General features: G+C 44.1%; 1 protein-coding gene across 1 annotated transcript; it reads left to right on the forward strand.

Annotated features, from left to right (window-relative positions):
• Positions 1–34: 34 nt before the first annotated feature.
• On the forward strand, positions 35–26,133 carry AMFR (autocrine motility factor receptor). The gene is made up of 14 exons (XM_005490774.4): positions 35–407; positions 1,843–1,935; positions 3,592–3,756; positions 5,518–5,670; positions 8,847–8,887; positions 10,531–10,663; positions 11,151–11,284; positions 12,801–12,911; positions 15,745–15,935; positions 17,609–17,712; positions 19,675–19,809; positions 20,464–20,547; positions 23,047–23,231; positions 24,643–26,133. The coding sequence occupies exons 1-14, from the start codon at positions 186–188 to the stop codon at positions 24,785–24,787; spliced, it is 1,896 nt and encodes a 631-aa protein (XP_005490831.1). The 5' UTR covers positions 35–185; the 3' UTR covers positions 24,788–26,133.
• The last annotated feature ends 750 nt before the right edge of the window (positions 26,134–26,883 follow it).

Below are 26,883 nucleotides of genomic sequence, written 5' to 3' on the forward strand. Positions count from 1 at the left end.
CCGTGACTCAGCGCGCGGGGTGACGGGCGGACGCGGCGCCCGGAGCCGGGGCGGGGGGTTCGGGCCCGGTCTCTTTCCTTTCTCCAGCGGGGGCGGCTCGCCCGGCCCCGGGGAGGGGCGGCGGGGCGGGCGTTGAGCCGGGGGAGCGCGCCGAGCCGGGGCCGGGCGGTGGCGAGGGCTCCGCGATGCCGCTGCTGTTCCTGGAGCGCTTCCCCTGGCCCAGCCTCCGCACCTACACGGCGCTCAGCGCCCTGGCGCTGCTGGGCGCCGGCCTCAGCGCCTACCGCGCTCTCAGCCAGGCGCCCTGCGGGGCGGCGGGCACCGAGCCGGCCGAGCCTCAGCGCTGCGCCGGCCCGCGGGCCCTGGACGTCGCCTACTACCTGCTCTCGGACAGCCTCTGCGTCTGGGTGAGCCCGGGGCGGCGGCGGGGCCTGCGCGCCCGCGGCCTGCGGGGCTGGCAGCGGGATCGGCCTCTGCCGGCACCTCCCCGCGGCCGGGGGGCGGTGGGCGGCTCCGGGGGGTGTTTCGTTATTGTTGTTTGAAAACTGCTCGCGGAACGAAGAGGGGGCTCGGCTGGGTTTCCCCTGCCCGCCCTGGGCCGCCTCCGCAGCCGCTTCCCTTCCTGGCTGGCCGGGCGGTGGGGCAGCGTTAGAGCCGAGCGCCCGGAGCTCAGCCCGCGGCTCGTGCTCCTCTCTCTCCCCGAGCGCCCCCCGCTCGTCCTGCCCGGGCCTTTGGCAGAAGCTGTTGGGAGCGTTTGCCGCGGACCCGGGCGCTTGCTGGGCTTAAGCTTCGCCAAGCACTGCCCGACCTGCTCTGCCAAAAATCTGAGTAAGGGGCTGTCCGGTATTCGAGCCCAAGCCCTGCTGCCTTTATCTATTTTTTTAAAATAGCACTGAAAGTCTTGTATGTGAGAGGAAACATTCTCACCATTTAAGGAAAAAAAATTAATTTTCTGTACCTTTTAAAACCCAAACCTCATAATGGTTTCTGAATTTTGACTCACTGATTTGTAGTTGAAATAAAGGCTCAACGAGGGGGTATTGGATACCTTGCTGAGCTGTTGCTGTTGAACTTTTCATCTATCTGTCACTCAAAGGTGGCAGTAGTTGGACATCTGCTTCACAACATACTTGCTTGAGTGAGGTGCTGTTTTTTAATATACCAGACATATTCATCCTATTGAAACCGGGTCTCACAGCCTTAAGAATCCTGGAGAAGTTACAACCTTTGGAAATGACAGGGCAAAGCTTCTTCATCATCTACCTTTTTAGTGTCCTGCTAAGGTCAAAAGTTAATTGCAAGTGCCTTTGCCAAATGTGAGATGTCAGTTTTCCCAGACCCATGTCTTCTGCTTCTTGCTGCTTTGCTGTGAAGAAGTTTCCCAAGAAAGCCTCAAGAAGTGTTTTTACTGAAGGGTTGTGTGCTATTCAGCATGTTTTGAGGCAACTTCTGAATCCTCTTACTGTAATAACAGATTCAAACTGGATTTTTATTATCTGCTATATGTTAAACAAAATTACCATCTTGGTGATCTGTAAGTTCTGTCCTCACGTTCTTTTATGAAATTTGGTAGTCTGTATGAAATAATTTATTGTGAAGAGGTAGAGCAGTTTGTTGACTTTACTGCTGTATCAAACTGTGTTAGTATTTCTAGGAAAAAAACAAGCTAAGACTTATCAGCTACTTCATGTGTCTTGAAAGAGGCCAGGCTTAAATTTCATCAAAAGAAAAGGCAACTAATACTGTTCTGTGAACAATGGCAGGTTTTGTTAGACTCCCCTTCTCTCCCTTCTTCTAAATAGGGCAAAAGTATTTGTCACTGACTGCTTTATTTCTTTTCAGGTTCTAGTGAACACTGCCTGCTGTTTTCTGATGCTGGTTGCTAAGCTAATCCAGTATATGGTGTTTGGTCCTCTTCGTGTCAGTGAGAGGCAGGTGAGACAGCAAACAAGGAAACCATAAAACATGACAAATGGTGTGATCTTCTGTGTGGAATTGCTGAAACTGCACAAGAAAAATAAATTTACAATATATGTCTTACCATTTGGTTAGCTAGTATATCCGCAGCCACAAGCTTCTGCTTTATTTTGAAGGGAATTTTTCCTATTGTATTTTAATAGCCCACAGTCAGCTTGAAAATCCTGTGTCTTTAATGAATTCTCTTAGATTTCTTACAAGCATGCCTCACTTCAAAACTCTTGCAACATGTTCTTCTCCATCCTGCCTGCACCTGGCAGCATTTCTCCATTGCTTTTTGTAGTTGTCAGCACTGGCAGTTTTGAATTCTCTCTTCTTTTGTACCTTGACTGCTGGAGAAGTGCTTTCCATTTTCATACACTGAGTGAATGGTTCATCATTGCTGGTTTAAGAGGGAGTAGGCAAGAAAATCCCCAGAGAAAGGAGGTGAGCAGGAAAGAAAACTGAGGCTGTTCAGTCCTACTCTTGACTATGTGAGAATGGTTGTAAAAATTCAGCAAAGGAGCTATGAAAGCCCAGAGTTTTTAAAAACAGGATCCTGCAGAAGATGAAGGTAGCAGCAGGACCTTGAATAGTATCTCTATATATTTTTTTAAAAAGTAAGGCAAATGCATAAGTTGCTTGTGTAAATGCAGAAGCAGTGGTTTGGAGTGTGTTCACATATTAAAATAAAAGTCTGTAGAAAGAGTTCTTTAGGAGGAATCAGGCCATGATGATTTTGGACATGCAGAACTGAGGCACACAAAGCCTCATTAATAACTGTGGAGCTCTCAAAGCCTATTGTGTTTGTAATTCATACCTTGTAGAGGCTCTAAGTGTATTAAAACCAAGACACTATCAAACTGCAGTGGGCCAGATTTCCTCTTCAGTCCATGTTGACTATAAGGAATTTCAACTGGTGATGGTTTCCAGGATGTTCTCTGCCCTCTTAAAAACTGAAGTGCAAAGCAATAGCAGTGTGGATCCACTTGTGTTTGGACAGTGGGAGTTTGCCTCAGTTGTCATGTAAAGGAAAGCTGTTTATTAATACTGGCGAGCCCAGAACAGCAGCATCATTAAGGAATTCAGGGCCTGTCTTAACTAAACTCCTGGTGATTTCATTGTGTACTTTAACAAAACATTTTGTTTCATAAATTTTTTAATCCCCTCCAAGCTGGCTTGCTGTCTGCTGCTTGAGAACATCATATTATTTCTTCCGTACTTTGTGTGTGTGGGAATGGTTTTATTTTCATTTCTCATCCATCTCACTCTCCACTGTAGGCATTGTGATTCTTAACCATAGACTTCATCATCTTTTCTTAATCATCTGTACTTTTTGGCAGGTTTTTGGAAGCAAGGTGCTAGGCAGTTTGGGCATCTTGAATAACTAACTGTGGCAGCTCTTCCAGCAGAGAGGACTGTGTGTTTGCAGCCTGGTAGCTGAGTTGCTTAGGCATGAAGAATCAGACTGAGATCAGACTTGCTTTGTGCTGAGCACTGTTTTAGGAATACAGCAGGAAACTGCCTTGTGTGCTGTGTAGCACAGTTATGCTGCCATGGTACAAGAAACTAGATAGGCAGTAAGGTCTGCTGGTATTTTTAATATGTTTCTTACTTGAGTCTCTTCCATTACAGCATCTCAAGGATAAATTCTGGAATTTCATTTTCTACAAGTTTATCTTCATTTTTGGTGTGCTGAATGTTCAGACAGTGGAAGAAGTAGTGATGTGGTGCCTCTGGTTCTCTGGACTTGTGTTTCTCCATCTGATGGTTCAGCTCTGCAAGGATCGCTTTGAATATGTAAGTTTTGATGAAGGGCTGTCTTTTGGGGCATGCAAATTCTGTTTCTGGCTCGGGCAGTGGCTCAGATAAGGTACAACCAGATCATTTAGACCTTTTCCACACCCTGCGGTGCTGAACACGTGCACGTCCCATTAGCTTCAAATACTTGCTTAAAGCACAATGTCAATCTTACTCCTTCAGTTTTCCCATGAGACAAATGGAGCTGAAGATACTTATTTTCTGTAATAAGTTGCTCCTTATATGTGCCCTGTAATTACTGTTACATAACTGGATGAGATGGCTTCAGAGCTCTCCTCAGTAAAGACATCCTAACAACAGAGCATCCCTTAGATTGGTGCCCTTTAGGATTGGCCTGTGGAGCCCGTTTCTGCAGATTCTGTGCTCAGGTTTCTCACTCGTTTAGATATACTGAATTTTGACTGCCAGTGTCTTTACAATATACTGTGCAATTTTCTCTCTGAGGTACATTCAACTTTCTGTTAATACCAGGAATAAAAATTAGGTAAAAATGCAGAAAATGAAGGCTAGGCAAGAAAGAAGAAACTGTAATTTAAACAGTAAGTCTTGGTCTTTTAGAAAAATGGGCCTGCATTTTCCCAGGCTCCTCTCTCCTGGCATAGAAGTTTTACCTGAATTGAATCCATGATTTTTTTTTTGGTAGCTCTGGGCTTTGCAGGTTTTTTTAAAATAATGTCCAGTAAGGCCTGTTAATTCATGGGTAGCTAAGCACTTAAATTTGAAACTTCATTGGCTAGGGTTAGGAAAATTAAGACAGCAGTGAGCAAGGCAGTCATCTGGTATTTTTAGTGTTGTTCAGAAAGCTGTGAAAGAATACAGGTCACATGGGAAGAAATCCTTATTATATTATTTTTGCATTCAAAGCATGCATAGTTGTTTTTTGCTTGGACAAATGATATAGGATTTGCCTTGTGGAGATGGGGCACGTGGAGCTGAACCAGATACAAAGAATTAAGAAAGAACCCATTTAAAAAAACATGGGAATCAACTTTGTAAATCAGATCAGAGTGAAGCTTTGGGCAACTCCTTCTTTCCTTGTCCTGTTCTTTCTCATCCTGCCCTGGAAAAAAGAGGATGGACCAACATCCACTTGGGTTGCCTTTGATTTAGACAGAGCAGGTGTAGCCCTCTGTTAAGGTAGTTTAGAGATTTAGCACACTTTGCATGCTGTTGAATAGGACTCCTTTTTTCACCAGAGTGTTCAGCAGTCTCTAGCAGCAGCTTAAATGTTTTTTTGGGTAGACATCTTTTTCTTCCAGAAGGAATTGACAGTGGAAGGAGTATGGGATGGAAGACCAAGCTGGACAAATTCAGATCAGCTGTTTGGTGAAAAATTGGCAAAACGTTGCTTGAAGACTGTGTGTTAGGTTAGGTGTCTTTGTAAAATGCATATAAATCCAAAGCAGATGCTGTGGATTTGGTGCAGAAACTACTGTCTCTGGTTTTCTTGCACAGGTGATTTAAATAGCTCAGATAATCAGGGTAATTGTAAATAAAAAAATAGTAACTGATTGTTAAAATGTGACTGTAAATGACAGTAACATGAATGAGGCTTTGGGATAGTGTGTGGGTTTAGCTTTATTCTTCATAATTTATTACAACATTGCATTGTGAAATTGGTTTTATGCTAGAAAGCGGAAGATTTTCCTGAATGAAGTCTTGTTTGGTGAGGTGACAATTGAAGGAAGGTTGATGAAGTACTCATTTAAACTGTCACATATTTATGTATTTGTGTTGCAGCTTTCCTTTTCTCCTACCACACCCATGAGCAGCCACGTCAGAGTGCTGGCCCTGCTCATAGCCATGCTCCTGTCCTGCTGTGGATTAGCAGTTGTGTGTGGAGTTGTTGGCTACACCCATGGCATGCACACCTTGGCTTTCATGGCAGCAGAGGTGAGACTTCTTCATGTGTGTTGTGGGTTCTGCTTTGCCTTTGACCCCTCACTTGGGGGTATCCTGGTACAGGATGGATTTGCTTCAACACTTTTAATTCCCATAAGAAAGAAACTTTGAAGACACAAACAAATCCTCCCCTGTTTTCCAGAAGTTGCCAGATTGGCATGCTTTCTCTCTTTAGCCTTTAACCCTGAAAAAAATCTTAGTCTGAGGAAGAGAATGAGAGGGCAGACCTGCAAAGTGACCCTGAAATCAAATGACAGCTTATGGAAAAAGTAATGATTGTGCTTCATGAGCATTGTGAGAAGGGTCGGTGAAACAGCACCTGAGAGATGGAGAGAGTGTGTATGAAAGTTAATGTGCACTTCAGCCTCTTTCTCTGAAGTTGTATTTTCTATTTAATTTCTCCCCAAAAGGAGTGAGACATCCTTTCCTTAAGGCATACTAGTGGCTTTTGCTTATGTTGGTGTAACGAGTTGTGTCTCAGCTGAAATGAGCAAAGCATTTTTGTGCACTCCTGAACACTTTGCACTGTGGACTCAACATCAGTACGTTTGTGGAGTGAGCATCAGTATGTTTTTGATGTTGTGGTGGGTTGTTGCACTCTACCTAAGGAAGTGATCATCTTTAACCAAGGAGAGGAATCCAATCCAAGTATGTTAGCACATTGTTAGTTCAGATAACAAATAACATGTACAATTTATTTTTCTTCTTCTATCTTGAATTCGTTCTTGGAGTTGTGGAGCAGGAAGGAAAATAACTGATAGTAAGAGAATATGATGCTTGTCACACCACAGTTCAGTTATCAGTATGTCTCTTTATTTTTCCATGAATATGAGAATGTGCAAGACCAGATTTATAATGAAACAGTGGAAGGGTATTGGAAGATTTAACAGTGTCTCTGAAAGGTGGGGTCTCTTTGGTGTCATGTCTCTTATCTTGGCTTGGCAGAAGGATTATCAGCATTGCACCAGCTCAGGGTAGGTTAATCAGGGAGTGCTGTGGAGCCTGTGTTGCCTCCTCAGAGCTGTGCTGTGTGCTGGTGTGGGTGTTTGGGGTTGCAGGATGGGGCCCAGTTGTTCATTTCAGTGGAGCTGTTCTGTGTGCTGATTAACAAAGGAGTGGCTCAGTCAGTGGAAGTGTGGGGAGTGCAGAAGGAAGGGTCTGCTAGCTGTGACTGCAGCCACTGGTGTTTGAGAACATTCCTGAGCTGAGGGCTGTACAAACCCATTGTGTTTGGTAGTCCCAGAGGTACTCTGGAAAGTTGTATGATCATTCATTGAACTTGTTTGTATGTCAGCCTCTGTAATATCCAAAGGCAACAAATTCCACATTAACTTGGCTTTCTGTACATGAAAGATGTCCTCATTGAGTTGTTCTGAATCTTGTGTTTGATAATCACAGAATGATTTTGGTTGGAAGGGATCTTAAAGATCATCTAGTTCCAATCGCGCTGCCATGGGCAGGGAATAATGTTTAATCTTTTTCACAGAATTTGTGATTTTGTCATCATTTTGCCTGTTCTTGACTGCCTTTCCTTCTAAGTAAAATAAATCTAGTCTGTTTAATCTTTTCTCATAGGAGATTGTATAAGATCTTGCCATTTTTGAACATTTTAAATATTCCCTGTATGGATTGGGCAACCATGAGTAATTTCCTTGATTTTAATACCCAGAACTTATGTGAGTGAAATAAAATATTTAGGTTTCTTTCTGTACAAGTACTGGCAGTGACATCTCATAGCAGACTTCAAGCTCTTAGTAAAAAACAATAAATCTTTGAGGCTGAAATGTTTTTCTGGTGGTGGCTTGTGTGATCCTCCTCAAGAGGGACCCTGCCAAGTGTATTCCATTAGTGTGAATGAATTACATTAAGTTACATTAAGCTATTAATCTCTCTTCTGCAAACATTGATTTAGCTTAGGGTTTTCAATAAAGCAATATAGATGTTTTTCTTGTGTTTTAGGTAACTTCCCCTTGTTCTCTGTCTCTTGTCAGCATTTTCTTTGCTGCAGAGGGTGGATGTGAAATGTGCAAATGCCCAGAGAAAGCTGAGTAGGGACTTGCCTGTATTTTTGAGTAAACATTAATCTTTTTTGCCTTAATATATGGTATTCAAGAATTAGAGTATAGCAAGCAGTGTCTGTATATCTTTGCATGTTTTTTTTTAAAGCCAGCTAGTAAACAGTTGGCAGATATGTTAGGTATTGCAGAGGGTTAAATATGCATAGAAGCACTTTGGGAATGCTTTTTTACAGATGGAAAAAATTATTCAAACTAACTGGCTTAATACTTCTTTGGGAAGTTAGTGGTTTTGTTAGTTCTTCTGTCCTGCTCACAGTGTTTATGCAGAAGGCATGCCACCAGACCAGTTTCACAGAAGTGGTTTCAGTTGCTCATTGTAAATCCCCTGCATCTCAGTGTCACTTGGCCCCTGCTACCTGCAGGCTGGTGTGGGCAGTCTCTGGGGGAAGCATGGCTGGTGTTTTTCACTGTGAGGATAGAACAAGAGATGGAGCACTGTGGCCTTGATGGATTACAGAGAGGTGATGGGGCCATCTTCTCTTAGATGATGAGAGCCCATGGAAATGTAGTTTACCTTTTTGGTGATTTGTCTTTACACTTCTGATCTTACACTTTCTGATAGACTCAGGTTTTTTTCTCTGTGCTTAGCCTAGAAACATAAGTATGATTAAAGAGAGAAGTTATTTTAGCAACATTTACATCTCAGCAAAGGGAGGGAATGATTTGAAGTTATCTTCCTCAAATTTCTGTTATTATTCAGTTCTTCCAATTATTTTTTTTTTTTTTAAGAAGTGGGATGAGGAGAGGTAGTTGGTGGGATTGTGGTCTCAACACTTGCTGAGTGATAATAATTGAAAAAGGCAATACCTCCTTTGTAGTTGGGAAAAAATTACACTTAACAACAGCAACACTAGTGGCTGCTTTAAAAGCATGGTGTATTTGGGAACAATCTCTTTCATATTTTTTTATAAGCTTCATGGTTGTCTCAGGTATATTGTGCACACAGTCATCTATAGTGACCATTGGTTCACAGGACTTGTTAAGGTGCAATAAATGAATTTTGTGTTTTAGCCCTTGAGCTCCTGCATCTGCACCACTGTCCCTGCCAGAATATTGATAATATGTATGGTTTTTCTTCCTCTTTTGCAGTCTCTGCTGGTGACAGTCAGAACTGCTCATGTGATTTTAAGGTAAGTTCTGTGAGTTCAGGTTTACAGGCTGTGTGTTCAGGATGGTAGTGCATGCAGCATGTTTATGTAAGAGGGTAGGTAATTACCTCATTGAATTGCAGGTGCATGTTTGGAGATTGAGGGCAGCCCTAAGGAGAGACCTGGGGGTGGGTTGGTAGATGAGAAGCTTGACATGGCCCAGTAATGTCAGCCACATCCTGGTCTGCATCCCCACAGTGTGGGCAGCAGTCAGGGAGGGGATTGTGCCCCTCTGCTCTGTTCTGCTGGGACTCCCCCTGGAGTGCTGCATCCACCTCTGGGGCTCCCGGCCTGACAAGGATGTGGGCCTGCTGGAGTGAGTCTAGGAGAGTCCTTAGAGATTTGCAGAGGAATGGAGACAGGCTGAGACAGCTGGGGTTGCTCAGCCTGGAGAAGAAAAGGCTCTGGTGAAACCTTAGAGCCCCATCCAGTACCTAAAGGGGCACCAAGAGAGCTGGAGAGGGACTTTGAACAAGGGCATGGCATAAGGGAATGACTTCAAACTGGCAAAGGACAAGGTTAGATTAGATACTAGGAAAAAAAATCTTCCCTGTGGGATTGGTGAGTCACTGGCACAGTGAAGCTGTGGGTGCCCCATCCTGGAAGTGGTCATGGCCTGATTGCATGAGGCAGCCAAAGGGTTTGGAAAGAGATGATCTTCAAGGTCCCTTCAAACCCAAACTGTTGCAGGATTCTATGAGATGAGCAGAGGTGGTTAGCTTTAGTCTGTGCTGATTTTAAGCACAAGTTTTGCAACTGACTTTTTTTTTTTTGTTTTATGTGTGTCTTATCCTGAAGCCTTTATTTGAATAAGAGATTGTACTGGTGTTTGAGTAGTTAGAGGAATACTTCTTTTAAAGACAGCTAGTAAACAGTTGGCAGATATATTGGATAGTACAAAGGATTAAATAGGTGTTGAAGCATTTTAAGAATGATTTTTACACATGGAAATGCATTTTAGGAGTGCTTTTTACAGATAGGGGTTGAAATGCATGGGGGCCTTTAGTGGGTGGCATAGCTTGAGGCATGGATTAAAGTGGTTGGGTGCTGCTGGATGAGGGTTCATAGATGCTACTTGATGTCATTCTACAGGGTTTGTTTCAAGGCCCTGGTCTCTTGAAGGTTTGCTTTGACAAAGTCCCATGCATGTGTACCTGTGCCACACCTGTGTGTGCATATGTGGGACATGGTGTGGAATGCAGGAGCCTCTTTGTGCAGGTCACTGTCAGCATTTCAGCTCAGACGCTGAGCTGTGGTGACTCACCTAAGAAACACCTCACGTGCTGAAAAATATGCTTCTGTAGTTACTATAATCCTAAGGTTGATTTCCAGTACCTGAAGTAGTTTTTAGCAAATGCTGCATCTTTTCTATCAGCTGGCAGTGTCTCTAGTGCCAGTGTGGGCTGAGCATTGACTGCTTTTTGCTTTTTTAAAATGTTGCTGTTTGAAACTGGTAACATTAAAAGAAGTCCTCCTTGAGTGAGCAGACTGTGAGCACAGGGCCTCAGAAGGGCAAAGCATCCATATCTAGAGGTTTTTTGAAAAATGGACAAAATAGTTTGAATTATAGAGATGCTATTTAACAACAACAAAAAAGAATAATGTTAATTTCCTCACTCTTGCAGATATGTTGTTCATCTCTGGGATCTCAACCATGAAGGAACTTGGGAGGGCAAGGGCACTTATGTCTACTACACAGATTTTGTCATGGAGCTAACCCTGCTTTCCCTAGACTTGATGCATCATATTCATATGCTGGTATGAAATACTGAACATAATGCTGAACAAATAGACTGGCCTTAAGGGTATTGAGTATGCATATTTTATATTTTTTTTACTTTGCTTATTTTAGAAGCCAGATATTACAGACAAGTTACTTCCTCCTGTGTAGTTGAAGTCATCACAAACAACTTTGTTAAGGAGTATTAACTACTGTGTGTAATTATCTGTTTAGTAGGTGTTTAATTAGCTTTTTTCCTTGAGTAATACCAGACTGAATTATTTCATTGGCAGCAGGAGATGCTAAGCTGAACAGGACTGAATTCAGTTTATCCTTTTTATAAATGCTGTGCTGCTGAATTTCTTTGTGAAGAGGTAGTGAGTGGTAGTACCTTTGAACATGCGTGGTCGGTCTGAATGGACACAACAAAAGAGAAATCCTTCAGGGCTGGTTTCTTGATTTCTTTGTCTCTTAAGACCTGATGCAGCTTCTTGTTTGTAATCCCTGCTCTGTGGTTTTTCCAAGCTGTTTGGCAATATCTGGCTGTCCATGGCCAGCCTGGTGATTTTCATGCAGCTGCGTTACCTGTTCCACGAGGTGCAGCGGCGAATTCGGCGGCACAAGAACTACCTGCGTGTGGTTGGAAACATGGAGGCCAGGTCAGCCCCTTACTTGCTCTGCAGTCTTGGTGTAGATCTAGTAGAGAGGATGCTGAGAAAGAAGTTGAGATTATTTTATGTTCCTTTGATACACAGTGGCATGGTGTAAGCTGGACAGATGCAATGTTCCAAACCTGACCTTAAGTCTCTACACTTGGAGTGTGTTTTTACCCATTTTATTTGTTAGTGGGGAGACTCTTTCTGGGTTTAACAGATAGGTAGGATTGACTTGTATAATGGCAGCATTACTGGTAATGTATAAAGTGGCAAAAGAATGAACTCCTCTGACCAGTATTTCTTCTGTATTTTTTTGCACACTACCTTTGTTGGGTGACAGAAGCTTTGAAGAGCTTTGCCTGTTTTAGCTGTCAAATACTGGCTTTGGCTGTGATAGAAATCAATGCTCTTAATTTCATTAGGCCATGCCATTCACTTACTGACTGAAATCAAAATATTAATTAAACCCTGCCTAGCTTTACCAGTGTATTTACTAAACCTGAAGCCAACTTTAAGACTTTACCTAAAGTGGAGCTAGGAGCACTTTGGCAGTACTTTGGCAGTCCATTCCCTTTTAGTGAGGTCATATGGAGAAATTGGGAGGCCTGCTAAATCCTGCTGCTGTAGTCCAGGTGGAGAACGCTGGCTTGTCTAGAAATTCCTGAGGCTTTTTTTTTTTTTTGAGGAGTTGTTTAATGGCTGTGATATTACATTAAGAGCTGCATAATAAAGTTCATCCACAATGCATTGTTTCTTTGCAGTAAGATGCAGCCACTGAACCCCTTTGAGCTGTTCACAAAGGTGTTTGAATTGCATGTGTCACAGACTTCTTATCTGAATAACTTGATGTGTTTTGGTCATTCTGACTGTGCTGGAAGAACCACGTTCTAACTCTCCTTCTGAAGCTGCCATTGGCAGCTGCCTTTATATGCTTGTTCTTCAGATACATTCCACACCAGCAGTGCTGTGAAATGTTGTTACACCACTCATTTCTGTATTGTTGTGTTTGGATACTGTGTAGTAACTGCTTACACGGCACTGTAGCTTAAAAAAACAGGGAGAAAAGACAAATGGGAATGGCAAAATCTGAGGCCAAAATTAGTCACCATAAATGCTTATGATCCCAAACAGACAGCTTAATGGGTGCAGCTATTAAAACTCATATAGAAAAATGACATAAACCAAATCTATACAGATTATAATTTAAGGATCTCAACAAAATGATCATATAATTTTCTCTTGGAAAGTACTAAGTCAAAGCTTTATGCACTTAGGATGGATGAGGAGATGTTCAAAAAAGTGCCTGCAAAAGGCATCAGAGGCATGTGTATGTATGTATTCCTTTGCAGTGCAGCCTGAAAAATAACAAATAAAAAAATAACAAATCTGTTGGCACAGGTCTCTTAATGAAAAGTTAACATGGGGGGTAAGGTTTTCTCACTGCTGGATTCTCTAGAGAGGAGGCTGTGCTGAGCTTGTGTAGTGATTGCTTCTGTCTCTTCCTGTTTCTTCTTTGCAGGTTTGCAGTTGCAACACCGGAGGAGCTGGCAGTGAACAACGATGACTGTGCCATTTGCTGGGACTCCATGCAATCCGCACGGAAACTCCCCTGTGGCCACCTCTTCCACAAGTACGTGTGTGCAGGCTGGAATGGTGCACCCAGCTGGGAAGGGAAGGGAAGGGAGAGGTGGGCATGGCTGGAATCCACAGTGGGATGACAAGTAACAAACTAACAGCAGAGCTGATGGGTGCTTGCTGCCTGGTCTGTTTCTGACAACAAAGTACAAGTCTTTTTCACTCCAGTAATTGTCATGTTTGGGTTGTTCCACCTGGTGCACTTCTTTTCCCCCAAACTAAGAGGGTGTACCTTGTCGGCTAGTGGGTAACCAGTGCTGAGTTGCTCAAACACAGGTCAGTAGATTTGTTGTGTGGAGGTTGTGTTCATTTTCAGGTGAAGAAGAAAAATTGGAGCTGGATCCTTAAATACTTTCCAGGTATCAGCTTTAAGGGGAAAACAGGGAGTATTTTTATACAGTGCATCCTCACATGGTGTGAGTTCCCCAGGACATCTGTGGAGGCCAGATCTGAATCTGTGGTTTCAAGGGGCAGTGAGTCCATCAGGGCTGTAAAAGAGGTTAACCAAATCAACAGAAATGGTCCCTAAGCAGCTGGTAGTTAGAACTGGGAGACTTTTGGCCAAAGAACCTCTCTATACACTGCTTCTTACACTCACTCAGTAGTGAATAGTGGCATATGCTTGTGGACATAGTGTGCTGAGATGGATGTGACTTTCCTTGGATCTTTTGTAGCAGTGCTTACGTTTCCATGCCTGTGCTTAAATATGAAATGAGAAACAGGGATTGAAGCAGGCATTTCTGGAGGGCCATGTGATGAATATGCAGGTCAGTTAAATTGTCCCTGTGGGTGTTACTTTCTGTAAATAGCATTTTGCTTTTCTGGTAACTGTCAAACCAGAGGTTGTAATCTGTGTGCTAATTTGTTGTCATTTATGACAAACCTTTCCATAAATATTTATCTGTGTTCCAAGAAGTCTCTAATGAGATAATGTGCCTCCATGGCAGAAACTCTTTTTCCAGTGCTACTGAATCGTGTGAATATTTAATCACCTGCTGAGCACTTGAGAAGCCCAGGGTCTTCTCTTCAGAAAGACATTTTCTCTATATTTTAAAGGATCCTTTTTTATTTTTTTTCTGAAGCAATTACAGTTCTGAATCATGTTACACTCCTTGGTGCTTTTAGGGAGGGAACATGTTACAGTGGACAGCTTGCATATAAAACCAGATGTAGCTAATAACTCTATTTACAACCTGAGAGTGGTTTCTCTCCTCATAAAAGCCTGGTGATTTTGTCAACAGGCTGAACACTGTGTCCATTCTCAATTACATGGGATTTTTTTTCCTCATGAGTTCTTTGGAGTGGAAGAGAAGGTGGCAGGGAAGATTTGCATGGCTGAGATCAACCCTGTGCCCAAATACTAAGGAAATTTAATGGGAGTAGTTGTCTGAATCTTTTAGGCATGTTGAAACTCTCCTTTACCTTTTAGAAAGCAGGCAATTTCAAGAGTTGTTGCTCTGAAAGGTTGCCAGCCTTGACCTGCTGTTTGCCCTCCTCCTGAGGTGCTGTGGGTGACCGGGGTGTGACCACAGCTGGCTCTTGGGCTCTGGTGCTGATGCAGCTGACACAGGGTTGTGCCCATTCCAGCATCTTGGCTGTTGAACTGTGGAGCAGCAGCGTGGTGGCACCTTGGGAAACTCTGGGTGTTTCCCCAGTGCCCTTTGCAGTACAGCTCAGCAGAGGTGTGAGTTTGCTGTGGGCAGGGAGGTGATGTTGGACAGCAGTGCCAGTGCCAGCCTGCTGGTTGTGCTGCTGACCAAGGTGGTGGAAGGTGGCAGTTTTTTACTGTGGGGTTTTGGTTGTTTTTGGGAATCCCATCCCTGTGTATCCCTCCATTGCAAGGTGATGGAAACCACTTTGGCAAAGTTTCAGGAATTGGACAGAATGCTGGTATCTTGACTTCACAATAGTCCTGCAGTTAGAGCTTTTCCCTTGCTCTGTCAACCAAACCTGGGATCTGTGCCTTCATTTTCTTTACAAATACACAATTTTGGGAACAGGTTTATTTGATCTTTTTGTATGTCTTTACCTTTCTAAAGTGTTTTGAGAACTTAAAAATCCACCCTGCAAAATGTGAAGTATGTGTTACAATATTGAGAAGTGTTCAGCCCTGTGAAATTCAGTTCTTCCACACTGAAAATTAGGTTGAACAAATACTGCAGCTGGGTATATCAGCCTAAATCAAAAAGCATGCACTGCTTTGAATGTTTCAACCTGCATTTCACACACTTCTCACTTTCTGCAGCACAGAAAATTTCAGAATTAAGGAAGCATTGTAAGGGCACAGAATTGTTAGTATTAGTAAATATCTGTGTAGAGGGTTGCTGGAGTAGTGCTGACTTTTGTGGTTTGGGTATTGGTATTTTGAAAAGCTATTTGAAAACACTGGAGGTGCTGTTGCCTCATCACAGGCAGAACTGCTATGAAAACGTGTCAGGATACATTAACTATGTGTCCAGTTGGTTTTTTCCTTTTTCATTTGGGAATGGTGAGAGAAAAGAGCTGGTTTCTTTTCCCTTCCAGGCAGAACTTGCTTGTTCTGAGCTAGAAGGACAGCAACCTTGGAGAATGCTTTAAGCTTGTGATAAATCTGTGTGCATGTTTATAAAAAGTGAACACTTGAGTATTTTCAGCTGAAAGTAATAAGAAACCTATGCCAGAGTCATCAGGAGGGCCATGTGATGAATTAAGCTCATTAAGGGTATCTCTGAGCAGTCCATGTGTTGATGTTGTGTACAGAACATGCTGCAGCTGCCTGAGGTACTGGTGACAGTGGTGTTTTGGAAAAACACTGCAAGCTCACCCTAGCATTACTGTTTTCCTGTCAGCTCGTGCCTGAGGTCCTGGCTGGAACAAGACACATCCTGCCCCACCTGCAGAATGTCCCTGAATATCACTGACAGCCACCACGTGAGGGAGGATCACCAGAGGGAGAACCTGGATGAGAACCTGGTGCCGGTGGCAGCAGCAGAGGGCAGACCCCGCCTGAACCAGCACAATCACTTCTTCCACTTTGATGGTGAGCTGAGCACACCTGACACTGCTGCTGGTGCCCACATGAACCAGGGGAGCAGGAGCAGTCTTCCCTAGAAGGGAGTTCTAGACAGCCTTCTCTAGAAGGGAGCTCTCTCTGTGCTTCAGCTGGAACTCAAACCATGCTCTGCCTGGGTTTGTCCAACACCACTGTGTCTCTGATGGTTCTTTTGCAAGAGCTCTGAGATTTCCCAGAGCTGTGGAGACTTGGAAGATTTTGTACAAGTGCTCCCTTTTCCTGGATTTGTTGTGGCCAGCAGCTTCAGTTACTGCCATTTATTCACTGTGTGCCATGTTGACAAGCAGAATGGGAAATTGATGTGTCTTTTTTTGCTGCCATGTGATGGTTAATCAGCAACAGTCAAAGAGGAGGGAAAAAGCCCTCTGTGGTGCAGTCTAAAAGTCAGTCTTTCCCCTATCACCTAGCTAATGTGTAGTTGTCAAAAGTCCATTTGCCACTCAGTTTACAAGACACTTGCAATGCTTGGTTTGGTGCAGAAGATTAGTCTCAGAAGGAATCATGTAGCCACAACAGTTTAAAATATTTGGGGTTTTTAGTAGTGTGTTGTAAGTACTCTCAAAGCAGATGTGATTCCAGGCCACAATAAGTTCTGTATATGGAGACAACTTGTTTTGAAAAAGGCAATTTATGTCATTTGTCTTCCAGATTTTTCTTAGAATTTTGGTATTGGTGAGTGCTGTTTTCAACAGTGTCCCAGATTTTGATGACACTCATGGTGTTTCTCAAATGATTTCAGTAGTGCAAATATTGAACTTTGGGCTCTGCCCTTGTGGAGCTCCCATGAGGCAGCTGAAATGCTCACTGCAAGCTTACACATTGACCTGTTCCTCATCTGTGCTTGTTTTGAAATCTTTGGAGATTGGAGGGGGAGAATCGTGGGCAGAGAAGGGTCAGACAATTTCTAGGTACATGGAAACTGGCTGATAGCTTCTGCATGGCTTCCACTTGTGGGGTGCTTTAGGTCTCCAAAGGACATTTATATTTTAGAATAACACAATATTTTTGATGATTGTCCTCCCCAGTGCTCTCCAGTGTCTTGGAGACCTGCAGCATTACCATGGAGATAGAAGGAGAAGTGGCATAGAGCAAAGCCTGAGTTTATTTAATTGGCAGCACAGAAGGAGGAGGGAGCCACCCATGTGCCCTACTCTGTTGAGCTGAAGCACACAATTGCAGCAGTCACTTTGTTCAGTTACTCTGTGTCCCTTTGAAGTGGTATTTCTCAGTGATGACCCATTTTGGGCCTGGATTCAGATTTCTTAGAAGCTGTCCTGTTTTTGTAAAATTGCTGGATTTATTCATGTTTTCCAGAGCTGCATTTGACTCTGGATTATTTTAATTTTCACTTGAATAGGAACATTAAAAAAAGAAAACAAGGATGTGTTACTTCCTTGATCCCTTTGCAGCCCCCAGATTGTTACAGCACTATGACATGTTTTTGAGGAGAGTATGGGCAGTTTCTGATTCACTGCAGCCATCTCCATGTCTGGGAGACCCTTAGGGACAGATTGCACTGCAGAACTCCCTGCACATACCTTGTGGAATGTAAAGATTTATGCTAAATACATGTAGAAGTACTTGGCCTGCTGAGATTTTCATGGTCTTTCTTGACTTTCTTGATGATTTCTTCCTGCCAGGCTCTCGAATTGCCAGCTGGCTGCCCAGTTTCTCTGTGGAAGTGATGCACACAACCAACATCCTTGGAATTGCACAAGCCAGCAACTCCCAGCTCAATGTTATGGTGAGACTGCACCTCAGCCTTCCTGTTTGTGTTGTGTAAGGGAAAGGGTTACATAAAAATGGAGAACATAAAGGGGAAGGAAGTCAAAACAGTGGTTAGACACTAGATGGAAGCTGTTTTTCTGAGTGAGAGAAGCTTTACTTCACTGAAGTTAGGGCTGTATTTGGGTTCAGATGTGCCAGCCTAAAAGAACAGGTCTGGAGGTAAGTGAATGAGGTAGAAGAATGACCTGTACTTCCTGGGTAGATGAGTTGACTTTTTCTCAGCTTGCTCAGTGCGACTTCTTGAGCTCTTTTTCAGTACTTCTGTGCCAACTTGCAGCACCAAAGGGTGTGAGTCTGTAACCAGAGAATTTAGCTGTTGGTCAAGTAGTAACTGATCAAACCATTCTATAGGTTTTGATTTGTTTTTTTAATCTTTAATAGCACAAAGCTTCAAGATAGCAATTTCAGCGTCTTATCAGTGTGAAGTGGGCTCTCTAGCACCCTCATCTTTTGCTGGTTCATGATGATGATGGAAGTATAGAGGACGAAATTCCATATTTGTTGAATTCGTCCATAAAAACTCTAATGTAGTACAAAAAGAAAAGGATGTGGCCTCATGAAACACTTCATTTTTTTGAGAAGTGCTGTTTCCTTTGAGTTGATCGAGATACTGTGTTCTATACCATGGTAATAAATGTTCAGTGAGGTGTGTCATGAAAGTGATTGAATTTTCTGAATATTAGGTCTTTCCCACCCATAGCCTATACTTCTGTTTGAACATCAGCAGGGTAAGGCCACTATTTTTAGGGTCTTTGAGGCAGAGAGGGATCAAAAGATGCTGGCAGATGATTTATTAGTTAAATATGCTGGAACTCTCCATCTGAGGTCAGTTTAATTTTTCTTTTACTGGACACAGTGACACAAATAGGCTTTTGTTAAGGATGAGTAATGATTTTGTTAGGATTGTGTATTATCAAAAGTACAGTAGCAACTTATATTAAAATGTCTACTTTAATGGAAAGCTGGTTAAAGATTAGCAAATTATAAAAGTGTTACACATTTTTAATAGAAAACAAGTGACATTTTCCTTTGTGTTACTGAATAAAACCCTCAGGAAGTATTTTGAGGGGAAAGCCAGAGGCTGAAATGCTAAATCAGTTGGTTTGGTCACAGGTTAATACAGTGGAGGGTTATATTTGCAGTAGTTGCTTGTATTGGAACTCACTGTCAGTTGGTGCATAGTTTTTGCTTTGTTCTCAAAACTCCTTCCACATTTCTTTTCTTATTGCCATTCTTATTCCCCTTTGCCCCCCCATGACTTTGGGCAATAGTGAAAATAGACATTTAAATATTAAATGAAATCTAGTTGTTGGACTCTGGGAGCATATTATTTGTCTTCCCTCTTACCTTTACTTATTTAATTTGGATAATATTTAACTAACTTGAAATTCAGTCATAACAGTTCCCTGACAACTCAGTTTAATTTAATTGAGTTTTCAGACCCTATTCAATTGGTTTGAAGGGAGGGTGGCTGGAGGGAGCGGGTTATTAAAACTTATTCCACTTGTCCTTGTCAGTACCATTTTGGAACCAATATGGCAAAAATCGAAATAGTTTTTTTTCTTCAGTGTTGATCTAACTTTCAGTCACCCATGAGTTTTGTAGAGACCTTTGTTTAAAAGGCTGTCATAAGAAGAGGGCTGGGAGGCTTTTGAAACCTTTGTGCACCTACAGGCACAGTTCAGGGCCATGTGGTGTCTCCCTAGGAGCTGCAGTTTGGGTGTTGACTTCAGTGGGGGCAGCATATTGCCCTGCAAGTCACAGCCAGCATGGGTTTCCTTTTCTTTTCTTTCTCTCTGTGGGTTTGCGTATCATAAGCAGCATCTTTGAGCTGGTAATATTTTTAATCTCCTTCTGTTGACATACTTATCAACTGACTTCTATTTACTGCTGATACTGACTGTATTGCTTTCTCCAGGCTCATCAGATCCAGGAGATGTTCCCTCAGGTCCCTTATCATTTAGTCCTGCAGGATCTGCAGCTAACTCGTTCTGTGGAGATCACCACTGACAACATCCTGGAAGGACGCATCCAGGTGCCTTTCCCCACACAGGTGAGTCACAATCTGTGCACCTAAAATTACTTTCTTTCTCTCTTATCACAGCACTGAGCCTCCTAGTAATGACTGAGGAGAATGAAACGAGTTGAAGCACAGGTGAATCAGTGGGATTTGTTTTTCCCTTTGTTTAAATCTCTGTAAATGTTGTGTATTCAGTCATGTACCAAAAATATATTGAAAATGTCCTAGCTAGACAAGAGACAAATATTTGCTCAGTTAAAGCAGCTCTTCCCAGTCTCTCTTGTGCAGAGCTTTTAGAACATTTCCAGTTGATTTCTCTGCTGACAGATAATTGAATTGTACCACTTAGGAAGATTTTTTGCAAAGAAAGTTGGCAAAATGATGCCTTGTTCTTAATTAGTGCCAGCAGATTTCAGTAAAGCAGTCTGGGGACAGTGTTTCTGTTAATAAGAATATTCAATTCTGGTTCTATGCACATCAGATAGTACTGTTATCTGGAGTCTGTGTGTGGGGAAGCAGAGGCAATTCTCTCTCAACACAGAGCATTCTGTTTATTGCTAACTTATCTGTTTCTAAATTGAACACAATGCCTGACATTGCAGAGGGCAGATTTTGAATGTGTTCAAAGAGCTCAGGTTTTTTTGCTCTTTCCCACACTGTATTAAACCCATGATGTTTGCATTTCAGCGTGCAGACAGCATTAGACCTGCATTGAACAACCCTGTGGAAAGGCACAGTACTGATCAGGAGGATACTGGAACTGTCACACAGGTAAATTGGCATAAAGATGGGCAGAAAGCACAATTAGAAGCTGCATGGGCTGGTAGCTGCCTTTGGTTCTGTAATCAGGTCAGGTTGGTGGCAGCCCTTCCTTGCATTTCACATCAGAGCTAACACAGTCGGGCAGATAAATCAGATATTAATATAGTGCCCCTGTAAAGGATTATCTGTTTGCTTTTCTTTTTTTTCCTTGAGGGAAAGTGCACTCAAATGGTACAAAGAACAGAGGATTATCATGTCTCTTTTCATGTCTGGTCAGCCCATGCCTGTCTGTGGAATATGAAGAGCAGGTAGCTTTGCTCTTCCCCTTTTTCTTCTCATTCCCATTCTGTACATCTCCAAACACTTCCATTAAAAGGAGGAGTATTTACTTTTTGAGTATAAGAATTCTTTTGTGTTCTGGAGGAAGCACTTTAGGACACGAGGAGCTTTGGTGGGAATGGAGTGAGATATGAACTGGACCAAGAGATAACAGCCCTTCTGTATGCAAAGCACAATGATGGGTTTTGCTGTTCTTTGCTAAGGCCTTTACTAAGCAGCATGTGCTAGCTAAAGTGTGGCAGGGAAAGAAAATTACCCTGTGAGTAAAGTAAGATCTCATTTCACTTTTGTTTTCCCTGACTGTAATAGTGACATCCTGAGGGGTTCTGTTTTATAAATCTCTCTTTCTGCTTGTTGAGTAAATTTGTGAGGTGTGTGACTTTCTCTGCAGCCTTTAGTGACCTGAAGAGCCAACCTGTTACTGCCTGGAATTCAACTGTAGCAGTTCCCTTGTTAGCAGGTTGCAAGACAAAAGATCCTTTGATTTGGTGTGATTCTGCAGTTGAGGCTGAGGAAGAGGTGGTAGTGATGGTACAGATATTTGGTATGAGCCTGAGGTAGCAGCTACAGAACTGCAGGAATGAAAATCTTGGTCTGGATCAAGCATTTTTGGGTTTTGAATCTTTGTAACCTTATGAAAAACCCCCAAACCTTAGGTGAGCCAACTTGCATCTTCTGACACAAATGGCCCAGGGGGACAAAGGGGTGATCTTGTCTGAACATTGACAGAGTAGCCTCTGAGTGGCCACTCAGAGTGGCCTCACTGCTTCCCCCAGCAGAGCTTCCCTTTTCCCTGCCTCCCTGTGTGGGAATTGGAAGCAGCAGTTGAGTTGCTCTGTACCTGTTCCATGGGTCTGCCAAGGTCATCTTGGTCCCCAGTCCAATCCATGGGATCATTTCATGGGACTCTCCCTCCCTCCTCAGGGATGTGGCAGTGCTTTGAGGCAGCCCAGTGGTTGTTCCTGTGTCACCCCAGTGCATTTGTGTGCACTTTGGTAAATTGCAGCAGTGGTGGTTTTGCTGAGAGAGGCTGAACACCCACACTTGTGTTTGAGGTTGCAGTGTCTGTACTGTGCTGATTTGGGCTCTGGGACTCCTGCGTGGCTCACCTACCTAATGGGAAGTGACATTTGTCTCAGTGTTTGCTCTCTGAAGTTGTTGTGTTAGGGTGATGGCCTTACTGGCCTGTCTCTAGGGCTTTGGCATGACTCAACTTGTTTTGCACCTCAGCTGCCTGAGCCTGTGTGTTGTACTGTGATGCTGCCACGTCTGGGCTGTTGGGGCTGGAGCAGCAGTCCCAGGGAATCGGCAGCTCTGCCAAAGGCCCCAAACCAGGCAGTAGGAGCTGCCGTGGAGCATCCCACTGGCTTGTGTTGTTCTCTAGGATACCAAATGATGGCTACAGCCTTCAGTGCTTCCCTGGGGATTTGTTTCTTGATGCCACCACTCCTGGCTCTGGCCGTGGCTGTGCATCTCTGCATCGGGGGCTGATCTGATGGTGTGTGGCAGGGTGTGATCAGGATGTGCTGTTTCCCCTCTGCTGTGCACCCACACCATCACCCAGCAGCTCACTTTTCGGGTTAGTGTTATCAGCTGGCTGTCAGGGGGGAGAGGTGCCATGTGGGGCTGCCAGCTCCCCTCGTGGCACACTGTGCTGGGGACAGTTGCCAGCCTTGCTCCAGCAGTCTAAACCAGGATGATTTGGGTGCTGCAGAACCCAGTGAACCGAAGCCTCATAAATTCTCTTCTTGAGCACAAATTATCTTTGCAAATACATTTGTTATTCTTTCCTTAGTATGTGGATTTCTGCCTTTTCAACTCTTTACTGTTGCATCACTTGTCAAGTCAGCTGCAGAATCTGACTTTCAAATGCCCCATTTTCAGAGAGCATTAATTATGAGTAATTAATGTTTGTCTTTGACATTACTTTCAAACATGGCATAAAAGATACAGCGTTATAGGATACAGGATCTTTGAGCATGGTTTGAAATAGCTTTGTTCTGTTTTTTGGCTGGGTTTTTCAAAGGAACCCGAAGGAACTGGGTACAGCAGGTGAGACTCTGGTTTCTTCCAGTGCCTCAGAAAATGACAATTCTTTGTAGCTTCTTGTTTTGATGCAAAGAAGTCCAAATTTTGCAAAGATGTATGCTTTATTTCCTTTTCTCTTAGACTGAGAGAGTGCCTCTTGAACTGAACTCTAGACTGGAAGAAATGGTGGAATTCAACGAGATGGAAGCAGAACCTAATGAAGCAGAAGATTTTGAGGCCAGGGGAAGTCGCTTTTCCAAGTCAGCCGATGAGAGGCAGCGAATGCTGGTTCAGCGGAAGGAGGACTTGTTGCAACAAGCTCGAAAGTATGTTCCTTCCTAAAACTCCACTCTGGCCACTCAGTGGAGTCTCCCAGAATGGGTTTCAAATCGGTTTGGACCACTGAGAGCCTGGGTTGATGTGAAAAGTAGTAAGAGGAATGAATACATCTGCCACAGCAGGCTCAGGATGCTGTACTGCTAAACCCAGCTCAGAAATAGCATCACATGTCCCAACATGCACACAGCTTCCTGTGCAGTTCATCTAAAGCTCTTTGAAATCAAAGGCTGATTTTTCTAGCTTCAGTGGGCTTTAGTCTAAGAATGTACTGAGACCTGGTTACTTGGGTTGAATCCTTTAGCAATCTTTAGTTTGGCTCCTGGCACAGGTGTCAGCCCTCACTGCCTGTGCTCTTACAGCTGCAGTTCCTGTCAGGCACCACTTTTTCCAGATACAGAGCCCAGAGCAGTGCAGATCTGACAGGTGATCCTTACTAGACCTCACCAGAGGTGCTCAGCACCAGCCAGTCAGCCCTGCTGAAGAGAGGGGGACCAACTTGAACTGTTTCTTTTAGCCCAACCAGTAATAGCTGTTACGGTAGAATCCAACTCTTTTACTGGCATTCCAGTTATGTTGGTAGACTTTATTAGCATCCAGTTGCTGATTAAGCAGAAAAGGAAAAGCACTTTAGTGATGTAGAAAAAACTGCAGTGTTTTTATCAAGTATTTTCCCTTCCTTTGTATTGCAGGGACACAGGTTCTGGGTCCTTTGGTGTTGTCAGGCTACTGCTGCTCTTTTTCTTTTCCACACTGAAATGCCTTATAAATACCTGAGAGTGTGACACCATTTATAAATCTATAAACAGACTTACTCTTAGACTTAATTTTTCCTTGATTGAAAAAAGATCTTTTAGGAAGACAGAGTATTTTTGACTTTCTGGTTTACTGGTTTGAAGAGCTGTTGAATTTCAAACTACTGGTTTTTTGCCATTAAAGTGTAAAAATTCACTGGGATGTTAACTCTGGCAGCAACTTCCTTGCCCTCTGGCCTTAGAGTGTGCAGCCCCTAGTGCCCCTTCTGTCACTGGCTTACCTGCTGCCATCGGGGAGTGCCTTGTTGTGGTAGGCAGTGCCAGAGGCTGAGGAGTGGAGTAACAGGAACAGAGGGAGTCAGTAACTCACCTGCTGTGAATTGCTCTGAGCTGAGGACAGCCCTGACCTTTAGAACTGGCTCCTTCCCAAAGGCACAAAGATCTTGTACAAAACCTAAGAGCTTCTGCCAACTCTGCAGAGCCTGTTGTAGGTGATGTGGGCTTTTTTAGGATCACACATAACCTGCGTGCGCTTTTATTGAGGCATTTTCCTCCAGCCCTCCCGACTGCAGCAATGCATTTCTCAGAGCCAGAACGAGGTGGGTTGGTGGGTTCTGCTCGCTCATCTTTTCCTTTATTCCCTCAGGCGTTACTTGAACAAAACCTCGGATGAGGAGCTGAGCACAGAGAAGCCTTTGCCCGAGGGAGCGGCGGCCGACGCCGCCACCCTGCGCCGCAGGACCCTGGCTGCCGCCGCCGAACGGAGACTTCAGATGCAGCAAAACTCTTAGCGCCCGCTGCCCCTCCTCCTCCTCCTCGTGAGCAACGTTGAATAAATAAATTACATACAAAAAACCCTGCGCTTTCTATACCAGCAAGAAAGTGTCTCTTCAGAGTTCAGCTGGCTGTGCTGCCGAGTGAGCTGGCTGCCTCTCTGCTGTATAAAGCATGTGGTCTAATAATGTTTGGACAGCTGACAAATTAACCTTTTTTGTAATATTTTCTATGTGACGTTGATCCTCTACACAACAAAAGGCAATTTCTAAACCACGGGCATGACTTCTGCAGCTGGCATGAGCTACGGGGCTGATGGCACAGCAGAGGCTGGGGAAGTGTGTTCTGAGGTAGCTGTGGGTGCCCGTCACAGAGTGCTCAGGCATGTTCTGCTCGAGATCAGGGCCAGTTACTCTGAGGAAGGAAGCTTAGAAGCTTGCAGCAAGCCCTGTTAGATGAGCAGGCTCCTCAGTCCCTGTTCCTTCAGCAGCCAAGGTGTTAGGTAGGGCGGCTTGAAGGGCTGGGGGAGCCTCGCTGGGAGGTTCTTACACTGGATGAAGTTGTCTGGCTACACAACACAGAAAAACCTGAATTCATGAATTGTGCAGCAAAGCGCCGATTCCCACATAAAATAGTTCACTGTTGCTGGGCTCTTCTGCACTGGCAGAGGTTTGGCTCTGTCCATCCCCAGGGCTGCACTTTGCCTTTATGTCCAGGAACAAGCGAGGGATGGAGGGAAGAAGAGGGACCTAAGGTGAGGTCACAGTGTTGCCGTGAGCCGAGGGAATCACAACCTGCCTGTCCTGGACTCCAGCGCCACATGGGCGGACGGTGCAGAGATCGCTCCATTATCTTGCTTTTTATTTCATTTTTAACCCCACAACCTCACTCTGAGTTTATTCAGAAAGACTGGAGGAACGGGGGCAGCTGGACCTTTGCTGGCTGCAGCCCAACCTGCTAACCTGGATTTTTTAAAGAACTTTTGAGATCCCCTTGGCGCCGCCGCTGCTAGCTTACCTAGTTGAATTTTACATGGCAGTGACTTAATTTTTAAACTTCTGAAGAGTGAGTTCTAGTTTCACCGTCCTTTAGAAGGAGCCCAGTATTATCTAGAATTGTTGGTAATTTTTTTACTGTTGGTTTTTAGGTGAAGGTGAATTTAATGAGAGGAATTGAATCGATGTTTAGGTGAAAATAATTTATTTCAATAAAACTCTTTGGGAAGCCTTATCTTGCAATGCTATTAGTAAACCTCAAAAAAATTTTTTGAGATCTTTGGTTTTGCTTTGAACACAGCTGTTTTGTTTTTACTGTTTAAAAAAACCCAACAAAACAAAAATAAAACCTTGATCAGTGTTGGAAATTGTTTGTAAATTTCTGTAGTGTGATTTCTCATGTTTTCCCATGGTGTTTCAGAGACTCAGGCTGTCCTTTCCAGGCTTCTGTTGCTGTCCTGACTTTTCCCGGCAGCTCCCAGAGGAGTGGACCCTGGCCAGCCGCTGGATGGCACCTTTGCCTGCGGCAGCGCTGCACAGTGACCTACTTGAGCCGTGAAAGGCTGGTTTGTGCTCAGGAGCACAGGACCAGTGCTGGCCTCTTGGCTGGCTCTGCCTGCCTGCGAAGGGAGGTCATCTGAGGCGAGGCCTCATCGACTTTCCCAGTGCCAGCATACGCTTCTGGTGGCTGTAAACAGCAGGAGCCTTGGAAAAGCCGTGTTGGTCAGGAGCTGCTGTTGCTGCTGCTCTCTGCCAAGCACTCCTCCTTCCCTCCTTCCCTCCCTCCTTCCTTCCCTCCCTCCCCGGGGCTGGGCAGGGGACACGCCGGGTGGCACGGGGGGTCACCTCGCCTGTGGCTCCATCCCGGGTGGTCCCGTGGGGTTTGGAAGCATTCCCTTGGTACAGGAGGAGATGCCAGGTGCACCCAGAGCCAGCCCCGTGCCACACAGTGCCCGCGCTGTGCCCAGGGGCTCTCCAGGAGTCCCACCTGTGGTCACAGTGACCAGTGCTGGCAGGCACAGGAGCTGGGGAACTGGGATGAAGGACAGTGCAAGAAAAATCCCAACTGGGAAAAAACCCCAACTGGGAAAAGAACCTCAACCCCTCAAAGATCCAAA

Source organism: Zonotrichia albicollis, chromosome 13, assembly GCF_047830755.1.
Source record: "Zonotrichia albicollis isolate bZonAlb1 chromosome 13, bZonAlb1.hap1, whole genome shotgun sequence".
Lineage (NCBI taxonomy): Eukaryota > Metazoa > Chordata > Aves > Passeriformes > Passerellidae > Zonotrichia > Zonotrichia albicollis.

Coding starts and splice junctions, on each gene's coding strand:
- AMFR (XM_005490774.4), top strand. CDS start 186: ATGCCGCTGCTGTTCCTGGAGCGCTTCCCCTGGCCCAGCCTCCGCACC. Junction 15,936..17,608: donor TCACTTCTTCCACTTTGATG/GTGAGCTGAGCA, acceptor TCTTCCTGCCAG/GCTCTCGAATTGCCAGCTGG. Junction 23,232..24,642: donor TTGTTGCAACAAGCTCGAAA/GTATGTTCCTTC, acceptor TTATTCCCTCAG/GCGTTACTTGAACAAAACCT.